Genomic DNA, 23,784 nt, shown 5'->3' with positions numbered 1-23,784 from the left:
TGTAAACACTGTATATGAGAAATCATACATATGATCAAAACTTAGTGAGATAAAAAGTCTTGTACGTTTTGTCTTTTGAATGATTTGTCCATTTTAAAAGTCAGTAGCACTGAAACCCAAATTACATCCCCCATCTTTTATTCAGCTGACCTCAGAGCAGTACCTCTGGAGTACAGGAAACCTCTCAACACTTTTGGGCATACAAATCATTTCAGCAGAATACATCACATACAGCGAGCCTCAGCGCTCTACTTGAGTGAACTTACACATCATCAATGCAGCCAGCCCATCTGTCAAGATGTGCTTTTCACTGAACATGGCAGTCCTCTTAAGGCAACATTTAAATTTCAGCAGCTGCTTGTGTTGTGGCAGCTTGAATAGCATGGCTAAGTAAACTGTATGTATTTACTCAAATGAATGATGATCCTCAGTCAAAACTCCCTCAGTGTAAGACAATAAAGCAGGCTCATGTTCCAGGATGCGTTGTTCAACTCTTCTGGCAAGAGAAAGACGGCAGTTGCTTTCCCCCTCCCTGAACAGATGAGCACTGTATAGCTATAGGACCAGCTGCATGATTTGTAGATAATTGTATTATGCATTATTATGATTGTCTGTGGTCAAACAGAGTACACCTGCTTTCTCCCACACATATAGAATATAAATTCTATGATGGGTCCTCTATTTTGAAACCAGCAAAGCTTCCCCTGTTGTGTGCAACTAGATTCCCAAATAACAACCACAGCTCTGTCTACAGCTTTATCATGGCTGTAGACAAACTATTATGATATCATTTGAGAAAAAGGAAAACATTGTCCATCCAAACATAAAGAGGGATTTTTTTTATTTTTTTTTACAAAAAAGCATGTAACTGTGGAAGATATCCACTTTATTTGACTAACTCAGACTGCTGAAGCTTCATATTATCCTCTGATGTGGATTTTGTTTGCCATCATTTACGTCGTAAATGCATTTGGAGGGGATCTTCTAATGGTCAGTATGAAAAGGAGGAATAATTACAGCAAAAAACAAAACAAAAGAAAACATATCAATGTTCATTTGTGCATCTGTTGTTTTAGGACAGACTTGAAAAATCATGAACCTATCCTTTAAGATTTCAGCACCGGTGGATTTGATGACACCCGTGGTTACTATGGTAACGGCAAGTGGAGTTTAATACTACAGCAAACACTCCTTGAGCAGCTACTTTTTGAGAAATATAATAGAAGAGCAACTAATGTGTCTGTTAGTACAACCAGACAAAGTCACGTATTAATAAAGAAGTCAGTTAATAATTGGGCTTTTTCCAGCATGCCTTGAGCAACAGTGGTCTGGTTTTATGCTGCACACGGTGCAAGGAATTTTCCACACAACATCAGGGTGCTGTAACCTGCTGAGAAATTGTAGATGTGCAGGCTGTTTGACTATCCATTTTTATTTCATTACTCCCTGCAATATTTAAGAGACAGATCCACTGTCAAAATATGACAAAAGTTAGCATGTTTTGTTAAGTAGACGTAATTTTGCTCATTAACCTGAAGGAACAGAAGTAAGATTTTGGGTTTGCATTAGCAGTGAATTGATACAGGTGTGATACAGCTATAGAGACTGAACAGTAAAAAGTAAGGCTGATATCAACCAGATAAAATTGTACTGGATTACATGCATGCATCATTTCCTGTGAATCCCTCATGCATAGGTAGGCAGTCCAGAGTGGGAATGGCGGAATCCGCTACTACCAATAAAAACTACTATATAGACAGGTAATTACAGAATCTAAATACATTGAATCACTATTATAGAAAAATAGTATCAAAAATGTGGTTTGAAATTATAACTTTAAGGTTAGGAGAGTTAATATTTGCCTTTTTAGTAACTCAAGGTACAGTTAAGGTTAGGTTACTAATAAACTTAGTCAGTGTTAGGGAAGGATTGTTGCTGCAGTTAATAAAAAGGCAAATGTTCAGATCAAATCAGTGTATCCCTAATTGCTAATGCTCTAAAGCAATGTGTTTAACTGTGTCAATTTCCCTTGGAGTATCAATATGTCAAGGATCTTTTTTTGTCTGAGATGATCTTTATGTTCTTCAGAAGAGTGTAATGCAACAAGGCCACTTTCCCTTTCTTGAGCAAACAAGGGTAAGAAAAAAGAAAACAACAAAACATAAAGTTAATTTGTTATTCTTAGGATCCCCTGTCGATATTGCGGGAGTACCTGCATTTACACATAGAGCTCCACTGGTTCATTTTCAGAGAAAAAGGGTTGTGTGTTGCTAAAGAGATAAAAACACTATGCAGTTTATCCCAGCCTCTCTGAAAACATATTAATTATTAATTTGTTTGGATACTCAGAACGCAGCTGGACTACAGTGCATTACCACAGCAGTTATGGAGCAGGGTTTCACAAACTAAACACACAAAGCATACAAACCAAATGGATGCCACATGTTTAAAGAAGGAAAAGCATTAAGACAGTAACATGTAATCATATCAGAAATAACTTCAGGCCTCTGCAGTCAAAAGGCTAAAATTAATCACATTCAACTTTCCACTTCCCCTCACAATTTTTTCAACCCAGTGGAGCCCAGTCATCGTACCTCTTAACTCTCTCACGCATGATATCTTTTATATTGAACAATTAAACATTTAACTTAATAAAAAAACAGCAGTGACATAGACTTTAGACGGAGGGATTTCAGTGTCTGATTTGTCTTGCCATGTACTCCATGTTCTGGTGTTTGGTTTTCTCTAAAATGGGGTTTAGCAACAGTGAGGAAAAAATATCACTGATTCTGACCAAATACCTCAATAATATGATGGCACTTAGTTCCTTAAGTGTTGTAGAATGTCAGACGGCTCTGCAAGAAGACACAACGGACGTTCAACATAAAATTGCTGTCCAGTAATGTTTGCACACAAGATATATTTAATGACATCAAAATTAGTGCAAATAAACTATCATATACTTTCAATGGAAGCTATAGTGCGAATGGGCTATTCCTGTTTTATTCATCATTTTACATATTATCTTCTAGTAATATCATTATATTTGGACAAAGGCTTTTGTAAACCAGACTTGCATTCAATATTCATATGCAATATTGTTTAAAACACGCTGCCTCAAGCCCCAAGTGTGGATTTCTTCCACACAACATAACAAGCGTAGTCTCTGAGGTAAAGGACTCGTTATTATTCAGAATAGACTGATAGGCTGTACTGTATAGCACAAACCTGCAGTACTAATAATGCTCGGGTATGAATAGAGACGTGGAGCCAAGGTGATGGTTTTCAAATGGCAAAAAAAGTTTATTGCTTTTTGTAAAGATTTGAGTATTTTACTATGGTGATATTGGTGAATTCTGTTGTCACAATTAATTATTCCAAGTAAAATGTAATTGAAAACTAACACAATGAGCCAGTGAAGTTTTTGTTATTGATGGAATGAATACAAGTGATGCACAGTTTATGAACACCAATTTGATCATTTTACATGTGATTGTGCATACATTTGCCATATTGTGATATATATCAGTATCAAAAAAAATATTCCTATTAATGTTGTGATAATGATCTCAAGCATATATCCAATCCTAGCACAGCCCTCGTCATCCTCACAATTCAAATAATCTAATCATTCCCTTCCTCGTTCTTATATATAGTTTAACTTGTCCAGGTATCTCCCCCTCAAACCTAAAGTTCCCCCTCTTATCTGTCACCGTTCATGCATCTTAACATACACTATAATGTCTCATTACATCTACATATCACTCAGTGTCACTAATATAACTCCGTGTTCCTACTTTTCTGTTGCGCTTCACGTCACTTAAATCTCTCTCCAGTTCTCTGGCACAGCCCTCATCTGCCCACACTGGTGCAGTATCCAGACTGCAGCTGTGCTTCCCTATCCCCCCACTGACTGCACACTTCAGTAGCAATGAGTATTATTGTGTAAATGTGCTGTACGGTGTCAGCCATGTGTGCTTTTTCCAGCCTAATTTCTTCTTTCCTTGTATTCACATGATCTTATGTAAGAATGAAGCAGGTGTGGCTGACATGTGTCTCTTAGCCACACACTCTCAAGAAGCCCCTAAAAGCATATTACACTTTACACGAGGGACTGTGGGGATAACAGGTAACAAAATGCCTACACGTTTTGAAAACATCCAGTTGCAAGTGGATACTGATGATTTATTTATGCGAAGAGGTTCACGTCTCTGGATGTAATTTTTAGAACATAACAGGCTGGTCTTGTTTTGGTTTTGATTACGTGATATGAACAATGTAGGATCATGGTTGCAACCTTCTTGTTACTGTGACAACAGAGATTGAGCTGATAGTTTCAATTAAGCACACAGTTCAAATTAAAGTGATTTCACCCAGCAGGGGGTATGTTTGATCAGATTGGGGGCACTTTACATAGAGAAGAATGTAGAAAGACTTTTTTTTTTTCCTGTTGTTGTCTGAGACTTTATCTCTTCACAGAACATGTTGATAAAAGTCTCATTGTTCAATGTTAGCTAAAAGCATTCTCCTACTACCGCTCACCTTCTTGTCATCTTTGTAAACAAACACACCAGCAGTGATTTCAGGTCAAATCCCCTCTCGTCCTTTTTGACACAAGAATGCTTTTAAGAAATAAATAAGCAAGAGCTGACATCTGGGGATGTTATTCTCGCATCACTCCTGACATAAACAGACAGTGTTAATATGACAACTGCAACAACTGGATTAATGCCTTAATTAGTATACAGGGCTGTTAGTTCAGACATAAATGTACCTTCTGTCTTGGTGGGCTGTCAGTTGCCCCCTGTTGATTAATTGACTGAAAATAGCTTTGTTGCAAAACACGCCAGCAGGAGATGGAATGTGTACAACAGTAACTTTTCCATTTTGCCTCCAAAATTAGCTAAATGTTTGATGTTCACTGAACCTGGTAGTTTCTCTATTCTATTAAAATGTGTATAAAACAGACTAGTTCACCTTACAATCTTCCAAAAGGCAGGTTACTCACTAAATCTGATAAAATCCTGCATAAATTAGAAAATATAAAATACATTTTAAAATGCCTGACGACATACTGCACTTCATCAGATTATTGCCTCCTAGAAACGGATCTGTGGCTTACAAAACCACCGTAAACAGCCATGCTACTTCCCTCTTGACACCCCCGAAATTGTTTGAAAATAGTTGCAAGGGCGACCTTATTTATGACAGAAAGGCTGTTTGGAAATATGTACAGCGCAGTCAGAAAATACTGGGACAGTGACGTGTTTTGGTTCTACTCCAGCGCCTCAGATGTGAAATGAGGTTAAAGTGCTGACTTTCAGCTTTAGGGACGTTTAAAGGATGTTCACCTCCACACCGGGTGAACTACAGGGCTCGTAGCCCATTTCTATACATAATACCCCAACTTTAGAACAATGCAGCAAGACATCGATCCTAAACATAGAGACGTTTTTTGAGCCAAACACCGGCTTGTTCTAGACTGAGTCACCTGACCTCAATCCAACTGAGTACTTCCATGAGACCAGACTGAAGGTGAAACCCACTGAAACGAGCAAGATGTGACAATGGCTGTAAAAGTGTCATTTTTTAATGTATTTTATCAGACAAAAACAAGACATACAGTATGCTTTGATATATATCTTTGATGTATCTCAGAAAATCTGCAGCTTTAAAATGAGTGTTTAATTATATGCGATTCAGCATGCTATGGTCTAATAATACATACATTAATTATAGTAGAGTGTGCGGCAGGTTTCATCTTTTAGCTGCCGAGCATCTCCACAGACTATCAGTATGGTGGAGCTTTAAGAAAGGGGATTACAGGATGAGCTGTAACTTGACATTCAGCAAACCACTTAACCACGCATGTCACCCCTGTTGCCTGCACCTGCCTCTATTTTAGCCAAGACAGTTTTTCCCTCTCTGCTTCCCACTCTGCCATTGATGTCTACTCCTCCTTGTCTTTTTTAAGTCGTTCTGACCTCACACTTTGCTCTGTCCACACCCGCACAACTGTACACTTTTTAACTCCTTCCTGTGATCACAAACCCTCGTTTTTGCTGTGAGCAGGCTGCATGTGGAGTTTTGCATTAGAGGTCATTTGTGGCAACAGGCAGAAGTTGTTGAATAAACATAGAATAAAATTTGAACAAATTACACATAAACCAACTATTCTGGTGCCTCTTTTAATAGAGGACAGATTTGATATGAGGCTAGCAGTCCAGAGAACAAGGCTTAATTGAAACTAGATGCTGGTACCAAGTAAATTCAGATTTTATTACATATTTATCAGATACAACTAGTATTTTTTATTTCAAATATTGAGTAATATTCCCTCCATGTTCCTATGCAGTCTTGAGATATCTAGTTACATACTCTATATTTACAGTGCAGTCTCAACACTCAACAGTGAATTTGGGATATTTTTTTCATGGAATTATTACATATTTTTAGAGATGTATATAGTTGCCTATACTGGCTTTTATGCCATTTTATTTCACCATCTCACTACATGTCCTATCCAGACTTTCTTCAGATAAAGGAAGTGGGATTTGCTTGTCAGTTTGAATGTGACTGTCACAGACGGTAATGAATTAGTCAGACTCGCACATTGCCAGCTAAACATTCGTAACACACCCACATCAAGAACACGAGACACACAGCAACAGTATATTAGTTGGGATTCCTCGGTCGAATGGGATACTTTGGAAGTGCCTATGTGGAACCGAGAGAAAACACTGAGCAGTGTATCTCCTTCACACTTGAAGATAAAGCATGATGATGTAAATTTGGGGGATATTGTGGGCTTCTGGCTTGGTGTTGTCACATTTTAATGATCACATTTAAAGTAGGCTAAAGCAACGTCTGGCCCATGGCTACATTCAGACTTTTGAGTTTCCTGTCAGCCTGAGCTCCTCGGGCTCTTTCGACTCTTCCTGCAGTCTGGAGTCAAGAATAAAGCTGATTGCAGTTTTGCTAGGGGGGGCTTAGTGTTGAACGTGCCCGCCTGAGGAACGTAAGCTAGTTAATTCAATGTTATCCTGTAAATCTCCTTTTTAAATTGCCCCCCTCCAGACATGCCTTTATGCATTGTCTTCATCTCTGCACCTTTTCTGTTTTCTCTGTTTTCTCTAGATTGTAGGTTTGAAAAAGATTATCATCAGCAACATCATTATCTCTCAGATTGTTGCACTTAGCAGGCACTGTATAGCAGTGAGACTGGACAATCAACATGGCCAAGCTGGCTTCTCTATTTAATTTATTGGGCCATTCTATTCTTAAATTAGCTTTAAGCTGGAGGCAAAGCAGCTGTCAGACCGCTCCCTCAAACTGTGTGTTTCGCCCACAGACACCTATACACGTGCTAGCACAGCTAGCATTTCACCTAGATCATCACTAATTAGTGTGTCACCAGATTGTACACACTACTCGGCTTTATTATGACACATTTAACAACTCACAATTACCAAACAAGCTAAGACAGCAGATAAATAAAAAGTAACAAGCCGCTAGAGGCAGCAGCGTTCATCTGTGCCAAATTTCAAGGGCCAGTAGCTGTCAGGATATCTTTCTTTGTCTGTGTGTTGGTGTGGGGAGTTGTAAGATAAAGGGTTTTCCATGTGATCTACAGGTGTTAAGTGGGAAAAACAGTGGTCACTAACAGCAACATATTGATTTTTTGGGGGTCTAACAGTAACAAAGGACCTTTTGTCTAACATCTCCTATCCGCTCTTACTGCCTGCTGCTGCTAATCTGCTTTGATGCTTCATTAAGACCCCTTTAATTGACTTCTACTTGATCATTTTAACTTTTTTTCTCTTAATTTAACTTGTGTTTTCATGTTAATTATTGGGATGAATCCGTGCAGCAGTGCAATGAAGAAAAAAACATGTAATTTAATCTGTATTTTAAATTGAGCTTGGCCTCTGCTGCTGTCCAGCAAGCCTTTATCCCACTGACTGAGATATTTGCAGTCATTTCCTGGATTAATCACAGTTATAAGAAGTGTAAAGTGATATTTCCTTGTGGATAGCCCCACATTTTTCTGGATCCAGTGAGATCAGGATGGGAAAGCAGTGGCAGATGGGGCGGCCATGGTATCTGACTGAGCTGCTCGTGGAGTCTAGAGAGCTTATAGAATAAATTGTGGGCTGAAGTTCACTGCCTTCATCAGCACTAACAACACAGTGGGTTTCCACAATTATTGGGTCACCATGAAATTAACACTGTGACAAGAACTAATGTTTATTTTCCCAGACAGATGAAGCTTTATTTGGATAATGCTGTCCAAAACCGATTTGTTGCAGAGAAATTTAACCAGAAATCGGCACAGAGATGGAAAAAAATGTATATAAAAGCTTAAAATTAAAATTATATATTAAGAAAACTATAGTCAGTAGGCCTGTGTGTTCATGTGTATCTATGTGTGTGGCATCCAAACTTAGTTCATCTGAGATGGGAATTGCCTCTGGTACCACTTGGTTGCTTACAGAAACTTGTAACTGTTTAGGTGTTGACATCAGCAGAATCTTTTCGTCAGGGCAAAAGTTCTCCAAAGACGTTTGTTGACATTTTCACTATTCATGATCATAATTATTACTGTGATACAGCCAACCTCACCCACAAAAAACATCAAAGTATACTGCAACAATGTTTGGATGACAGGAAACTTAGTTATTGAGTTAGTAGAGATGGTGCAACTGAACAAAGTGGCAATACAAGGTCACAGTTATTGTTGACTTAACACTTAAGCTTACAATCAAAGTACCACTCAGCGACTGTGGGCTACTGGTGAGCATAAATGTCCCCCGTTCATCTGCTCATTCAATGTTGATATTTCGGATGACAATGTAGGTTCAGTGGTAGTACAAGATGAAAAATCATTAGAAATCATCCTCTAGGACTATGCATTCCAAATTTTATGGCTTTTTGGCTAATGTTGTAGTTACTGAGATATCTTGCCTTGACTCATAGTGATGTATAAATCGTCTGACTAGCCAACATCACTGTCATAAGCAAAAATGTAATTCCATAAAGAACAAAAAACACATACAATGTGTTTCTATGCGTATATCATCCCAATACTGGCTACATCAGACTTAAATTCTTTACCAACCTACTTAGGTCTTTAATATTTTACAGCTATTATTATCAGCTAAGACTTTATTGACACTGTTGACATCAGCTGTGATTTTTCATCTCCACAGCTTGAAAGAATATATTACAGAATACATACTGTATGTATCCTCTGAGGAGGTTCAACAGTGATCCTATTACAATAATCCTAAAATGGTTAAAAGCTCGATTGACATTAAGTCAGCCGAATCTCTGCCTATTACCCCCTAAGGCCCTCCCCTTGTCTTCAAGGGCTTCAGTCTCCATTATGTGACACGTCACGTAGTTGAAGACAAAAATGTTTTTGGGGCTTAACTATTTGATCTAATTAAAAGACACTTTTTAAATCAGTTGGGCACTTGGTGGTGTTATTTTTCCCCAATAAATTCAGATGTTGTGACCTGAAATTAACTGATGAACCCACAGAATTGATTTTATTTGATTTGATTTGCTGGGACTCAAAGCAAATGAATCACACTTGATCCTAATTGACAAGAATAGGCTGAAACTGGTCCATCACTACCCCACTTTAAAATGCACCAATTTGTTCAATGCCGTATGACTGCCAAATCTTTCACCTATATACCCTGTTGCCTCGGCATCATATAGTTGTTACAGATCACAAAGAGAACTGTGGCTTTTGAGTAAATGAATTCTCATGTCGTGCTGCACTTTTCGGAAGTGGAAGCCAAGTCTTTCCTTATTTCCTATTCCCGTATCACCCAGTGCACCCTGGAGATCTGTACAGGGAGGCATTGGGCCGGATTCTGGATAGCTTCAATGTCTAGTGTGAAAAGAGGATGAGGCCCTTTGGCTGAGCCTACATATGCAGGCTGACAAGTCTAATCTTAGCTCCAGTTCAGGAGATGCTCTTCTGCTAGCCTCTCACTTCATCAACAAGACGACTTATTCATCTTGCCTGGTCCATTAAAGGTTTAAGGGAACATTAAGGCCTCTAAACATCTCTTTTAATCAATACGGCATACAGTACCAGTCAAAAGCTTGGACACACTTTCTCATTTAAGAGAATGGGATGGTGTGTCCAGACTTTTGACTAGTACTGCATCTTTTCAACTGCATGTTTGCTCACTGATAGTCCAACTTTCTTGTGAAATCTACAAAATCTACTGATTTTTTACAGAAATCTCATAAACTCTTATAAAATACACATTTGCAATCTGTGCAGTTAATTCATAACAACTCATTTTGTACATACCGATTTGCTTTCTGTCATTGCATACAAACTTTAAATTCCTCTACGGATGTCTCTTTCCAAAGAGAGTTCTCTTTCTCATCACAAATAAATGCATAAAGATGACTGATTACTTCATCTAGACATTGTTGGTGTCCAGAGAACACAACATGCAGCCATCAGAGGTTCATTTTAGTTTTAAAATTAAAAATGGTCCCTTTTCTCAGCACAGTGACAGTATATAGCAGATGCTCAAGTTTAGTCAAAAACGCAGCAATGTTTCTGGCTTGCTAAGCTGCCTGTCATCCACAGATGTTGACTAGCAGAGGAGAGCAGCTTGACAGCTGAAGCAGTGCATTTGGTTTTAACACCCAAAGTGGAAGCAAAGCAATATAAAATCCTAAGGCAAACATTCTCCTCAAACACCACCATTCTGCAAAGTTTTCTCAAACCACTTTGACCGTTCAATTTAAACATACCCATAAAAGTGTCCCACTGGCAGGGAGACATTACCTTCTCAAACAGCTTCACCTGACAGGACTACCCATTATATAAAACAGAAAACGAAAACAGTTTACATCAGCCTGGTGATTTGTGTGTCAGTTTATCCCATTTTATGTGTGAGGATGCACGCTCAATGCCATCTCAGCTCACGGATGGTTGACGTGAACAGATGTTAGGGATGTTAGGGTACTACCATTTGCAAGTCACATGTGAGAGGCTGAGAACAGACCAATTTGTGCTCACCGTTGATTCACATGCAACATCTGATGCCTCATTGGATTTTACGCATGTGTGTGTACGTCATTGCTAGTATACGCAGGGAGGCGAGTGATAGAAAGAGCAATCTGACAGGCTGCACTTGACCCACACTTGTGCTATCCTTACAGATAGTGCAGGTGGATAGATGTAAGGATGCGCTAGTGTGTACAACCTTGGAACTACTGTGTTTATTAAAGGTGGTGTGACCTTGGGATTGTGCTGTATGTTCAGTCACATGTGCCTACATACTATACAAGCACAGATGGTTGTTTTAAAATCCAAATGTGTAGGGAAATATAGCGAGCAGTGAGCAGTGACAGCAGCTCTTGTGTAATTTATAATGCTATTTGAAACCACATGTATTATACAATATACTTTATAGTGTATATTATATAGTTATTGAAATGTGTTTGTTTTTATATACTTCAGTGAGTATTTTCAGTCTTGCTATTGAACATCCCATACATCCCTTTTATTTTTTGTGGCTGGGTTGTGTTCAGACTTGAGGTGGTTCTGTTCACACTTCCACATCTGGTCTTCTTGCTTTCTAGTTTGACATTTTGAACAATACACTTATGTACTTTCTTTTCAAGAGTTAGATGAAAAGATTGATAGCACATTCATATCTGTCTGTTAAATATAAAGCTACAGCAAACAGCTAGTTATCTTAGACAGGAAACAGCTATCCCGGCTCTGCCCGAAGGTAGCAAAACCTGCCTGCTAGCGCCTCTAAAGCTTACTAATTAACAAAATTCCAGCTTATTTAATGAACATTGAACGTAACTGATTTCAGTTTTTGTATGGATTAAACTAGCAAGATACATTGTTGCGATTTTGCATTTGCAATAATTAACATAAATTCAACAAATCTCCACAGTATTCAACTTTTTCACATTTAATGGCCAAATCAACAGGCCACTTGTGATTTGGACCAATTGTCGCATTTTGTGTCGTGGTAACTTACGTCATTACAGTGTGCATTCAGCAAGGAACAGAAGCAACTACAAACCAAAACCTCCTAGCCTTGGTTTTCTTGTACCACAACCAACGACTCTGCAGTGGAGCTTTTGAGAGAGAGGAGATGGATTATGACTCAGAGGACACTGACCTGTAGTTTCATACTTGAGTTGTATACCCCCCTATATAGGTGTAAGAGATTGCACTTGCACTGTTTTTCATTTAATCTGCACTATGCCTTTGGTTTGCATTCAGTTAGTCAGATATACAAGTTAATGTGTTCAGACAGCAAAGATGGACATAATCCTCCTCAAACATAAAAATGGGCACATTAGAAATGAAATTATATTTTTATGTTAATGGATTTATTTTAATGGCATTATTGACTGATTTTCTTTTGTGCTAATGTTGAGGTGAAAGTTTATTTAATAAAGGCTTATTAATTGAACTCAAGTACCGTATTTTCCTTTTTATATAACTTTGAGCTCATGGTTCTCATGTTCAGAAAATAAATTTGAAAATTAGCATTGAAATGTAGTTCTTTCTGTGATATGCAGTATGCTTTTTATTGAAGGAAGTGAGTACATATGATTCTTCATTGGTAGTAGTTTTTAAAAAATCACATTATTTTCCTTTGCTTGCAATTTTGCCCAATTCTGCAATTTTACTTTAAAAAGAGCGCATAAGATATCACAAATTGTATCACAAGTTTTGAGAAAAGCTGCTGTAAAATTGAGCATTTTTGGCCGCGATAATCACAAAAAAACTCCTGGAGGGATTGTCTCCCTGGTTCCAAAATAAGAGCACTGGCTTCTCTATATCGTGCAATCTTACCTCCTCACAATGAGTCTTTTACAACATGTTTAGGGTAAAAAGTACTTTGTATGATTCACATTAAGTTGGATTTTCAGCTTGACTATGTATGTACACTAAATGTTCTTTTTGATGACAATTCAGAGTGTCCTTACAAATTTTACCAGCTCACCAGAATGTGTAGAGTTGTCAGAAAACTGAGTCACTCAGAGGGTCTTAAATAATCAAATATTTTTCCAGACAGCTTGTTCCTGTTTTGTCCTCATGAAAGCAGGCTACCACTCACATCTAACTTTCAACATCCTGTAATATTGCACGCCATCTTTCTGCTGCGTTTTACCATCATCCCTTGTGTCTGCTGGCTGGCAGTGGAGTGTGGATATTGCAGGGTTGAGGGTGGACGGATGAGGTGGCATTCAACCAACAGTTAGCGCCACATAAAGCCTTTATCACACCTAAACGACTCCGTCTCCCAAAGCCAGAGTGAGATAAGCACTGCCCATTCATCTGTAATGATGTGGAAGCAAGAACCAACTGAACTGAGTTGAGAGGAAAAGGCTAACTCTGACACAGTGTGGATGGCTGAAAAGGGTGCGGGGCCAATAAGGTTTAGCTTGTTCACTCCTCAGACTGATGTGTGAACATTCTTTTATTTATTTGTGTTCTCTGTGGGTTGAATTTAATTACAAGACGAGCATTGTTCTACACTTCAAAGTACTGTAATTATCTGCAAGACGAAAATATGAAGCTGGGGCCACATTACACCATGGTCATTGAAAAAGTTTCCCTTTGGACCACAAATTACATTTCTGCAATCAGACAAAGTATTTCTAGACACGTGACTCTGCCTTCACATGTTCATTGGAAGCTCACATTCCCACATAATAATTGCAAAACTCAAATTCTTCATTGTTTCAGACATTTTGGAGTTCATGTTTAATTTCTAGTATTTCTGAGAGTACGAGAAGGCAGAATAAAAGAATAAAACTTCAGTAATGAACTATGTTAACTTGTTAAATTTCTACCTTTGGATCTTTCCACAGTTAGCACCCCAGTGTCCCCGGGGTGATGTGATCGCAAGTTTACAACTCTAAATGCAGCTGTGAGTGTTTGCACCCAAAATGCATTAGGGAGGCAACACACAAGCCGCTTTTGCAGAAGTGTTGTGGAAGTTGACATCCGACAGGAATTGAATTTGAGACACATTTGGATGTCAGTTATGAAATGGACTCCAGACACAATCACAAGATACAAGACACTGAAGGCAGCACGTGTTTGTGTTTGTAAATCTGGCTTAAACAGGCCCCAGAACCTAGCATAACTGGTCAAACAACTACTACTTATCATGAAAAGCAGTGATAAAATGCAGCCTACAAATGCCACTTATGTTGTGAGTCAATATTGATATTACAGTTAGATGGCATTGTGGTTGCACAAAAGAAAAGATAAATAAATAGAAACAGCGAAAACCACATGCACGTCACTTTCCATGGCAGCTGGTGATTAAGTAGCAATGAGCTGGCTAGCTAGCATTAAAGATAAATTAAGCAAGGGATACAATAAATGCCCTTCTGTTGACGAATGCCACACAGTAGCAAATTTACAGGTGCTTTCATACTCAGTGAAGATTTATATGTCCTAATTAAGACACCGTTTCTGCTGCACTACTTTATCAGCAGCACTGAAGCCTGTGAAATAGGACAACATTTAAAGGGGTTGCCTGTAGTCGTGGTAACCTCTATAAGACGAACAAAACATGTTTCATTTCAACAATTCAAGTTGAAAAGTGTCAAATGAAATTCAAAGTTGTTGAGGAATTTATCATGATACAGTTTGTATACAAATCTATTAGTGTACTGTATCTCTGGAAATATTGCATAAGTACATAATACACAACACCGGATGACTACATAACAAAAACAAATGACTTGTATAAATTCATTCTAGGTGGAGACATGATCCAGTAGTCCATATTTAATGGTGATGATGTCCTCAATAATTTATTGCTGCTATGTCATCTGCTGCCAACCAGGAATGAATTACGTCAGGTGCACATTAGACTTAAATCGTTTTAAAATTATTGTCAAATAAACGTTTGCTGATTTCAGGTAAATGAAACATTGCAGGTGGATTCCACTGCAGTACATATTTTGAGTTTTTAATTCATTCGACTAATGTGTTGATTATTCACCTATAAAATAAATAATTGTTGCTCATTAGTTGCTCGGTTTGATTTGAGCCATTGGTTGTGTGCATGTTGTCTGCATATTTGGCTTCTGTGTAGATGCGTCATTGGTGTTTGGATGATTTCAGTACTAGACATATGGTGTCACAGTGGTATTTAGTAAAACAACTTTACCACAAGGGGGTAATTTGTCACCGACTAAACATTTTTACATTAAATCGATCATCTTCTGTAAGACCACTAAATCACATGACAAAACAGATTTAACCCTTGGTGTCCCTTAGTGTCATTTATCCTTTTTTTCCTTTTCTTTTTTTTTTTTTGAGTTGTTTCAATGGGCACTTCATCCTTTGTAAAATCAACTCTTGCCTGACAGGGCTTAAAGACACACCTATTCACATACACTGACTCCTGCAACCTGTCTGTTTCTTCCAGGTGTAATTGGCTTCCTGACTGCAGCTCTGGACCCATCAGGAGTTCTACAGAGGAAGTCGGATGAGACCACAGAGTCCTACCTGAGAATGCTACCTATTCCACCACCTCACCATGTCACCTTAGGAAATCAGTTAACCTGCCCCCTTCCACAAATCCTCTTTTTGCCTTTGTTATATCCCATAACCCACTGAATTTGTGATCCCTCTCTGCACTCAGCTGAAGTCCCAGTGATATGACTAAAAGAGCCTTTATTTTGGACATGTTGTTTTTTCCTCTCAATGCTGCCAGCCACCAAGGCTATGGTGGGAAACGTCATTATACTTCTCAGCAGATTGCTAATCACTGTCTGGTGTGGCTCTTGGGACTAGTGCTACACCTGACCCTTTCCTCATGTCAACGGGTTGACCTGAAACACCCCATAGTGTCCACAGCCTATGGGAAGATACGTGGTATCAGGAAGGAGCTCAACAATGAGATCTTGGGCCCCGTGGAACAGTACTTAGGTGTGCCATACGCCACTGCACCTATCGGTGAGCGCCGCTTCCAGCCTCCTGAAGCTCCAGGCTCCTGGCAGGAGATTCGCAATGCCACCCATTTTGCACCCGTGTGTCCCCAGAACGTGCATGGGGTATTACCTGAGATCATGCTACCAGTGTGGTTCACAGACAACCTGGATGCTGCAGCAACCTATGTTCAGAACCAGAGTGAGGACTGCCTTTACCTCAACATTTATGTACCCACTGAAGATGGTGAGTGAGATTTAACTCTCATACTCATACTGCATTTGGAATGGGTCAGAAGAAGGTCAGTGTAAGTGTGAAATCCTAGATCTGTTAAATCCTCCCTCTTTGCATCAAACTGAGAGAAAAGTCAAGTTTCTGGCTCAACTTATTCAAAGTGTAAGAACAGCGTGTACTTTTCTACTCGTTTTCAAATTTAATATGTGTGTCAATACACTCCAGTACTCCTTTGTAATAGTGTCATTTTAATAAGTTAGTAAGGATTTGATTTTGTGGAAGGAAACCTCTATAGCGTGAGCCAAAAGACACCCAGGAGATTACCAAAGAATATATTCTCCGATAATCCCCTGGGTTTGTGTTAATGTCAGTCTCAATTACTATTGGTTATTGAGACTAATGGTTTTTCCAGATGTATATTCTTCCGTATACAGTATCCACGTATACAATCTTCCTGATGCTAATACTCTGTTAAGTAGTTAGATACATTATACTTTTATTGCTCATATTTAATTAAGTCTAGCATGTTATCAAATATTCAAAACTCATACCGAACATGTTCTAGTAATTAGCTGCTTTGTGTACCAGTTACAGCCACATTGCAACATGCTACGTTTTAGCTTGACTGAATATTATATCTTAATAATATTAATTGTGTTGGCTTGCCGATATTAACCTTTTGCATGAGCAATGCAAGATAAGTCATTAATTCTTGTGACTGTACAAAGTGAAGCTCTAAATCAAACAGTGACTCACTGACACCATTAACATTTTTCAACTTCAACCAGTAGAAGAGAAGATCTGGAGTCCACAAGTCCCTGCATCGAGAATGCTTTCCAATAATACTATTTTCTATTAATCTGTTGTTTCTTACATTCTACTAATTTCTTCTTTGTAGAATTTGTCAAATTAATAACATTACTCCATTTTAATACAGTGTTGCTCAAAAGCCACTACAGATAATTGCATTGATCACACAGATGTTTTCGCGTAGCATAACTACTACAGGTTTGTTGACCGCTTCGTGGTCAATAAAGCCACTGATCGATTTGGTCATAATGTAAGTAAGGACAACCAGCATATTTTAACTACTCCATTTCATCTGTTTTGTACAAGGTTGGATCATATTATCAGATTTGATCACAGATTTGCTGCAACAGTGCTAAAGCTAGTCAGAGCTTATATTAAAGATTTATAAATTACCCTGATTTCACAGTATCCACAGCATATATGAAAATGGAAGTTTATATTTTTATCATTTTATCTTCTTATCTGAAAGACTAACATTCACATTTACATATATTACATTACTGTTAACTGAGCTGGTGAAGCCTTTAATGACATACATAATGTTGTTTTATCACTTAATTAACTCATTTTATGAGAGTTGCTTACGATGATGATCGTGAACTGATGACATGTTTCAAAAATCTGCTTCTCAAACATGTCACAGCTTCTATTTGGAGTCTCAGAGACCCCAGCTGTAAACTATGGGTAAACAGAATGGATTTCCATATGCTCTATGTCTGTGACATTACTTTTTACGCAGCACTAACCCTCCCATATCCCAAATAAGTATTTTCTGATTTCTGTTACTGGAGTTTTACCAGAGTTTGTTCATAAGAGCTCTAACAGCTGGTCTAACATAAGTAACATCACAATGTGATATAACATACTGTGCATTTGAATGACTTGTTGCCAAACAAAAGGAATATATATTCATGCATAGCCCTTATATAACACATTTCATTATTCATTATTATTATTATTATAATTATTATTAACACATTAATACTTTTCTACATTTTGGGTTTTAATAAGGTCAGATGAAAATCAAAAGTAATGAAAGCTTCTAACGTTAGTGCTGCAGTTAGAAAATAAAACAAATACAATACATGGCCAAACACAACCTTGTGTCGGCCTCTCGGGGCGAAATTAGCCGAAAACTCAAGATCACCATAAGGCAAAACCTTCACCTCTACTTGGGCTATCTGGGTGTTCGTGTTTTAATGATCCTGTGGAGAGCGTTTGAAAAAGCAGATGGGCAGGTAAAAGAACACAGGATCAAAGTCTAACTTTGGAGGCAGAGCATATGCTACTGACGATAGAAAGCAAGTCTAATGATAAAATGTTAAAAAGTCTATGATTAATGGGCTCACCTGAGAGTTGAAGAGAGTACTCAACCAACACATGTTTATGCATTACTGCTGCTGCTCACATATGAAGTCAAGCTCTGGATTAGTCAAGAGTGGTGTGCAATCTTTCCAACTAACATTGTTGTATTTTAACATCTGAAACCATAAGCTAGTGGAAGTATGACTCTAGTGTAATGTGAATGGTACATGGGTGGAACAGGAGCTACAGTATGTATGCTGTACACTAAACATATCCCATATTCACTGAACGGATGGTGTCTCCTGTCTTATCCCCCGGGGAAAAGGTGTGCAAATGAGTGAAACCGATTTTACATCTGTCTGCTTGTCAGAAATCTGTCACTTATTGTCAGGGGTCACTGCTTACACAAGGCTGATGCTGTCCCCAAGGATATGTTTTACCGTATGTGTGCGTGTGTGAGAGAGAAATAGAGACTAGAGGAGAGTGAAGTGCCCCTGAAATCAAACACACTACATTTTCCATGTATAACCGTTGTCACAATCCCTCAAATTGTTTACATGGTGTTAGACTTGCGGTTATGTCAGACCTATAGCAGCTTTAAATGCCTTTAGTTCTGCTGTTTTGTTTGGAAGGCTTTCACAGGGGAATGCATATCCACGTTCACCTTGCATCCCCCTCATATACCAACTGCTTTAAAACCTCAGCGCATTCCTCTTGCTGGAAGATGCAACTGGTAATTTCCTCAAATATCTTGAAGACTTTGTCCTGATGGCTAGAACATGCCAAGAACTATTTGGTCTCCCGCCTGTCTTGAGATCGCCTTCCTTCAGATTTTGTTTTTTTTTACAGATTTTTGTACAGCTAGATTAAGCGTTTTTAGCTCATAAGTAACTCGGTGCTGGTGAGTGATGGCCGGGCATGTTTAAAGGGTGGATGTATTGTGCTGTGATTTGGCAGCGAAGAGTTGCGTTCCCACTCACGACGGATGTAGGTGGTCCAAAATGAATTGGCAGCACAGATTCATATGCAGCCTGAATCAAAATCTCTTGGTGCCAGATCTGGCCCTGCACGATTTGATTTTGACACATTTAATCTCCAGAGAATATTACATATTATCTTTCCATTCTACCATAAGTCATGCCCCTATCTGCTATATCTATTTCATACCCAGAAACACTCTCACTGAGCATGTACTTTGTTATTCTTTAGACAAAAAAAAAAAAAAAAAGTCACAGCTCTCTTTTCTTTCTGCATCTGTTCACCCCTCCTGCTTTCTCCTCCCTGAATCCATCCCTGCCTCTTGTCCTCTCTCCTCTCCTCTCTCCTCCATCTTTATGCAGATGGCGGTAGAAGGGATCACTGTTCTGAATGCAAATGAGCTCAGTGCCCTTCTCCACCAGGCCACTATGTAGCCTGCTACTTCCTCAACTCAAAATGAAATTCAAACAACTCCTTAGAATAATGTAAATAAAACAAATGTTCTCTTGGATTGAACAGTGAGTTTTACGCTCTTTCTTTATCTCTCTCTTGCTCCCCACCTCCTTCCGCCCGAACTCTCCTGCGCGACCAGGCTGCGAGACAAGAACACTGTCTCACTGCATTCCTATTTCCTCAAGACACTCCTCAGCCAAGGGCCTAAGATCCTTCATTTTTATTGCCGCTAGAGCAGCCATTTACCGTGCTCTTTATTAAAAACCATATTTCAGGAGGCAGGACGGTACAGGCGAAGATGGTGCTGGAGGCTGGGGAGATGGAGAGCGGGGAGGGAGAGGACTGCATGTGCTGGGACCTGCTGCCTGGAAGCAGGGGGTTGAACCGAAGCTGTGTCTGACACCTTGTCAAGCAGACAGGCCACCACAGACATGACATACTGCAGCTTCTTCCCGTTTACTGCACTGAGGAAATGGAGAGGGACAGGAGACAGCTTGCGCTCCGGCCACTAGCTCACTGAACCGAACAGAAACACTGCTGACTGAGAGATGGAGCTGCATTAGGTCAAACAGCACTGGGACAACCCAAGCTAAATGCTCCTGCGTAGCCCAATGTATTTCACTGACCAGTCGCCCTTTATATCATGTGACATGTGTCAGTCTACCGGCAGGCTTCTCCGCTAGAGCAGAAGGGAAAGATTTTTTTTTACCCTAAAAAGTTTGCTTGTTTGGTTTCAGTCTACTTTTTTCACTGTTGAATTCTGAGGTTCTTTCTCAAAAGTTAATAATTTAGACTTTCTTATTTCATTTTTTCTTATTTTATTATTATTATTAATCTTTTACCAAGCAGTTAAATAACAACCACCTACAATCTTAGCAACATTAGGTTGTGGCAATGCTGACTCTCAATGCCACAATATGAACAACCAGCGCTGAAACGATTCGTCAGGTGGTTGGTGGATCAACAGAAAACTATAGCTGACAAAAATTTGGATAATGGATTAATCATTTAAGTCATACATCAAGAAAAATCCCAAACAATTTCAGCTTCTCAGACATGAAGCTTTGATGCTTTTCTCATTTTTTTTAATACCTTGGGTTTTTCAATTGTAAGTCTGACAAAACAAGACTTCACTTTGGGCTCAGGGAAATTGTTGTAAGAATTTTTCAGTATTTCCTGACATTTTATGAAAATAATCCTTAGTTACAGCTCTATACATAAACATACTGTCGTAGCTACTGTATGTAACACACATTTAAGGACAATTCATTTGATTATCTGAGAATTTGTTTTTTTTCCCCGCATATTCATGCTTCCAACTTCTGTTTCGGTATGATGCCCATCTAAAGTGTCTTGGTGGAGTCTGGCGGGCCGTTACACAGCATGACTGTCTGTTTGAGTGCAGATTATCCTCACTTATAGTTTAGCTCTTTATTAGACATTAGAAAACGAATGAAATCAGAGCAGTCTCCATTAAGCGGGCGAGGTGTGGTTTTAGAGTGGTGCTAAGTAGTGGGGAAGTGCTGACAAGACGGTGGACTAATGTGCCTTTCTATCCATTACCGGTCTGTCTACCTGTCTGCTCTGTAGCCCACAACCAACTACTGTACCATCTCCAACTATGGCAGGAAGCTCTTTCTGGATCAGGCGCCTGCATGGTGGTACTGGGAGGATGCAGCAAATCCATTCAGCATTGATCCTCTTCCATTTAGACGGAAGATAAACATTTTATATCAGGAAACCACATTCATATAGAGGGCCGGATGAAAATGCAGCATTATAATGGCGGAGTGCAGCGATGCCAAGTGTCTCCTTCATCAATAAACGCAAAGCTCTGTGAAAAGGGTATATCTCGTCACTTCACTGCGAGGTTTACAGCGGAATGGTAGAAACAGACATGTCAGCAGCGCACTGGCAAAGTGATAAACCCCTTGGCAACCCAACATAGAGTATTCTTTAAAATGGAAGACTGCAACGCCTCCCCGCCGGAGAGCAGGGAGCATGCTGCTGGGAGGGTATGAGGAGTACAGCAACAGATCATAAGGGCACTGTTAACATGCCTTGTGTGGCGTGTGTACGTTTAGTGTGTGCAGGGCTGCGGGTGTGTGAACGTGAGTGTGTTTTAATGGCTTTCTTGAAGACGTGCGTGTGTAGACAGTGACTGAGAACGACACAAAACACAGTGGAAGTTGTGGGCTGATGGAAAGCTCCACTGACAGACACCAAGAAAAAACAAATTAATGGGATCCTTATCAGTTAAGACTTACAGGGGTTGACACGTCAGGGCGTTGGTCGGTCACTGTGATAAAAGCTTGTTATTGGCTGCGCCCTATGGAGCATTTAACTGGCGTTACCATTAAAGCTTAATGTAGGGCTCCTCTTTGACCTTGGTGAGGGGAATCCTGTCACAAGCCTTCGCAGGCCGTGTAAATATCAGAGAACAGCAGGAAAGAGCCAGCACATTTCAGCTTCTATGTCAGTATTACTCTGTGCACAATGTGCATACGTGGTCACATGGATTCTGGAGTGAGTATCTGGGCCTGCCCTGTTTTGACAGCATACAGTAGTCTCGTGCAAGGACTTTTGCTTTAGGACTGCAACACTGACCTGAGAGGGAGCAGGACACACAGTATCTTGGCGCTCTGTTCCTTTTTCTGACCCGAAAAAGAGTGATGGCTTGATTCTGCCCATTGATTTTTCTTTACAAAGCAGCAGTGTGTCAGGACTGATTGGGAGAAGGGGTTGAGGAGAAGTGGCCTCTGGGGTCATTTACGAGGCAGTCCGTGACTAGATCCTAAGCAGTTAAAACAGATGAGTTTGGGGGTTATCTTTTCAGGAACCAGCTTGTAATCCATGTAAACATTTTGTCTTCAGCTGTACAGTCCCTGAAAAATAACAGAGTGTAAGATGTTGCATTTTTTTTTTCTCTTTTTAAGCCTTTCTTGTTCTTCTTTTTCGGCAAATGCAATCTTCTTGAATTTTTGTCCGTTGTGTCTCCCTTTTCCTTTTCTCTAAACCTTAGGTCCGCTCACAAAAAAACATGACGAGTCTACGATGAACAGACCGAGGGATGAAGGTATTTTAATTGCATGTTTTGTTTTTTTTTTCCTCCTTGTGCTCTATTTTTCAATCTTCATGGGAGTTGTTTTGTTTGTATCCTTATTAATAATCACCTTACACTCATCACTCTATGTGCACATCACACTGTTCTTACATGTAAGAAGACATAAACAGGAAATAGATGCATTTTCACCATCGTTAACTGCACGCAGATCTGTCATGGCTTCTCATAAGCACCCATTTAGCTAAAATGCTGCTTTTTGGATGCTTGCACAGAAAGCAAATTGAGTTTCCTGTCTTGGTTGCTATGTGGTTGATCAACCACACGCTGACTATCCTATGTGATGCATCACTGAAAATCAATATTTAGTCCTTTTTCACCTTTTATTCCTGTAATTAAGTTCCTTTTTTTTTTTTTTTTACCACACATGGTCTGCTAATTTACTGTCACAATTTTATAAGCCTTTCTCCAATTCCTCATCTTTAAAGTAGGATTCTGCATTATCATTATCAAGTTGACTGCAGTCACACGGAGACGCTCTTACTCTTTACTGATGCGGCCAAAATCTATGCAGGCACCATGTGCATCTGTTTCTGTACACGTGCCCAGACATACTGTATATTACATAGCATGTTGCACACATAGAGTGCATTACATCTCCATTTGTGCATGCGGGTCTACTCGAGCACAGTGCATGTGCAAATCTACGCCTGAGTGCATGTGCTCTAATTTGTGCCAATATGTGTGTGTGTGTGTGTGTGTGTGTGTTTGTATTTTGAGCTCTGTGCTATTTGGGTATTCAATTCTCTCTCCCTTGCATCTCTAATTGCTCTGGTTTAAAAAGAGACAGATGTAGCTAATCCAATTGTGTGGTTTCTTAACGGTGAAAACAGAAGGAAGGATTCATGCAGGATTGTCGAAGAGAGGAGCGGAATGATAGAATAGAGATGAAAGAAAAGGAAAAGCTGAGCACTGCGAG

The 23,784-nt window shown here is 39.3% G+C and overlaps 1 protein-coding gene across 1 annotated transcript in view; it reads left to right on the top strand.

Annotated features, from left to right (window-relative positions):
- The window catches only part of nlgn2b (neuroligin 2b), a 148,236-nt gene that overhangs the window by 75,165 nt on the left and 49,287 nt on the right, over positions 1-23,784 (top strand). The window contains exons 4-5 of the mRNA XM_067607619.1: positions 15,462-16,210; positions 22,767-22,820. Of these exons, the coding sequence (XP_067463720.1) occupies positions 15,694-16,210; positions 22,767-22,820 (571 nt within the window). The 5' untranslated portion in view covers positions 15,462-15,693. The remainder of the gene's footprint in view (positions 1-15,461; positions 16,211-22,766; positions 22,821-23,784) is intronic.

Source organism: Thunnus thynnus, chromosome 13 (assembly GCF_963924715.1).
Source record: "Thunnus thynnus chromosome 13, fThuThy2.1, whole genome shotgun sequence".
NCBI classification, from domain to species: Eukaryota; Metazoa; Chordata; class Actinopteri; order Scombriformes; family Scombridae; genus Thunnus; species Thunnus thynnus.
This window is presented reverse-complemented; position numbering and strand designations above follow the sequence as displayed.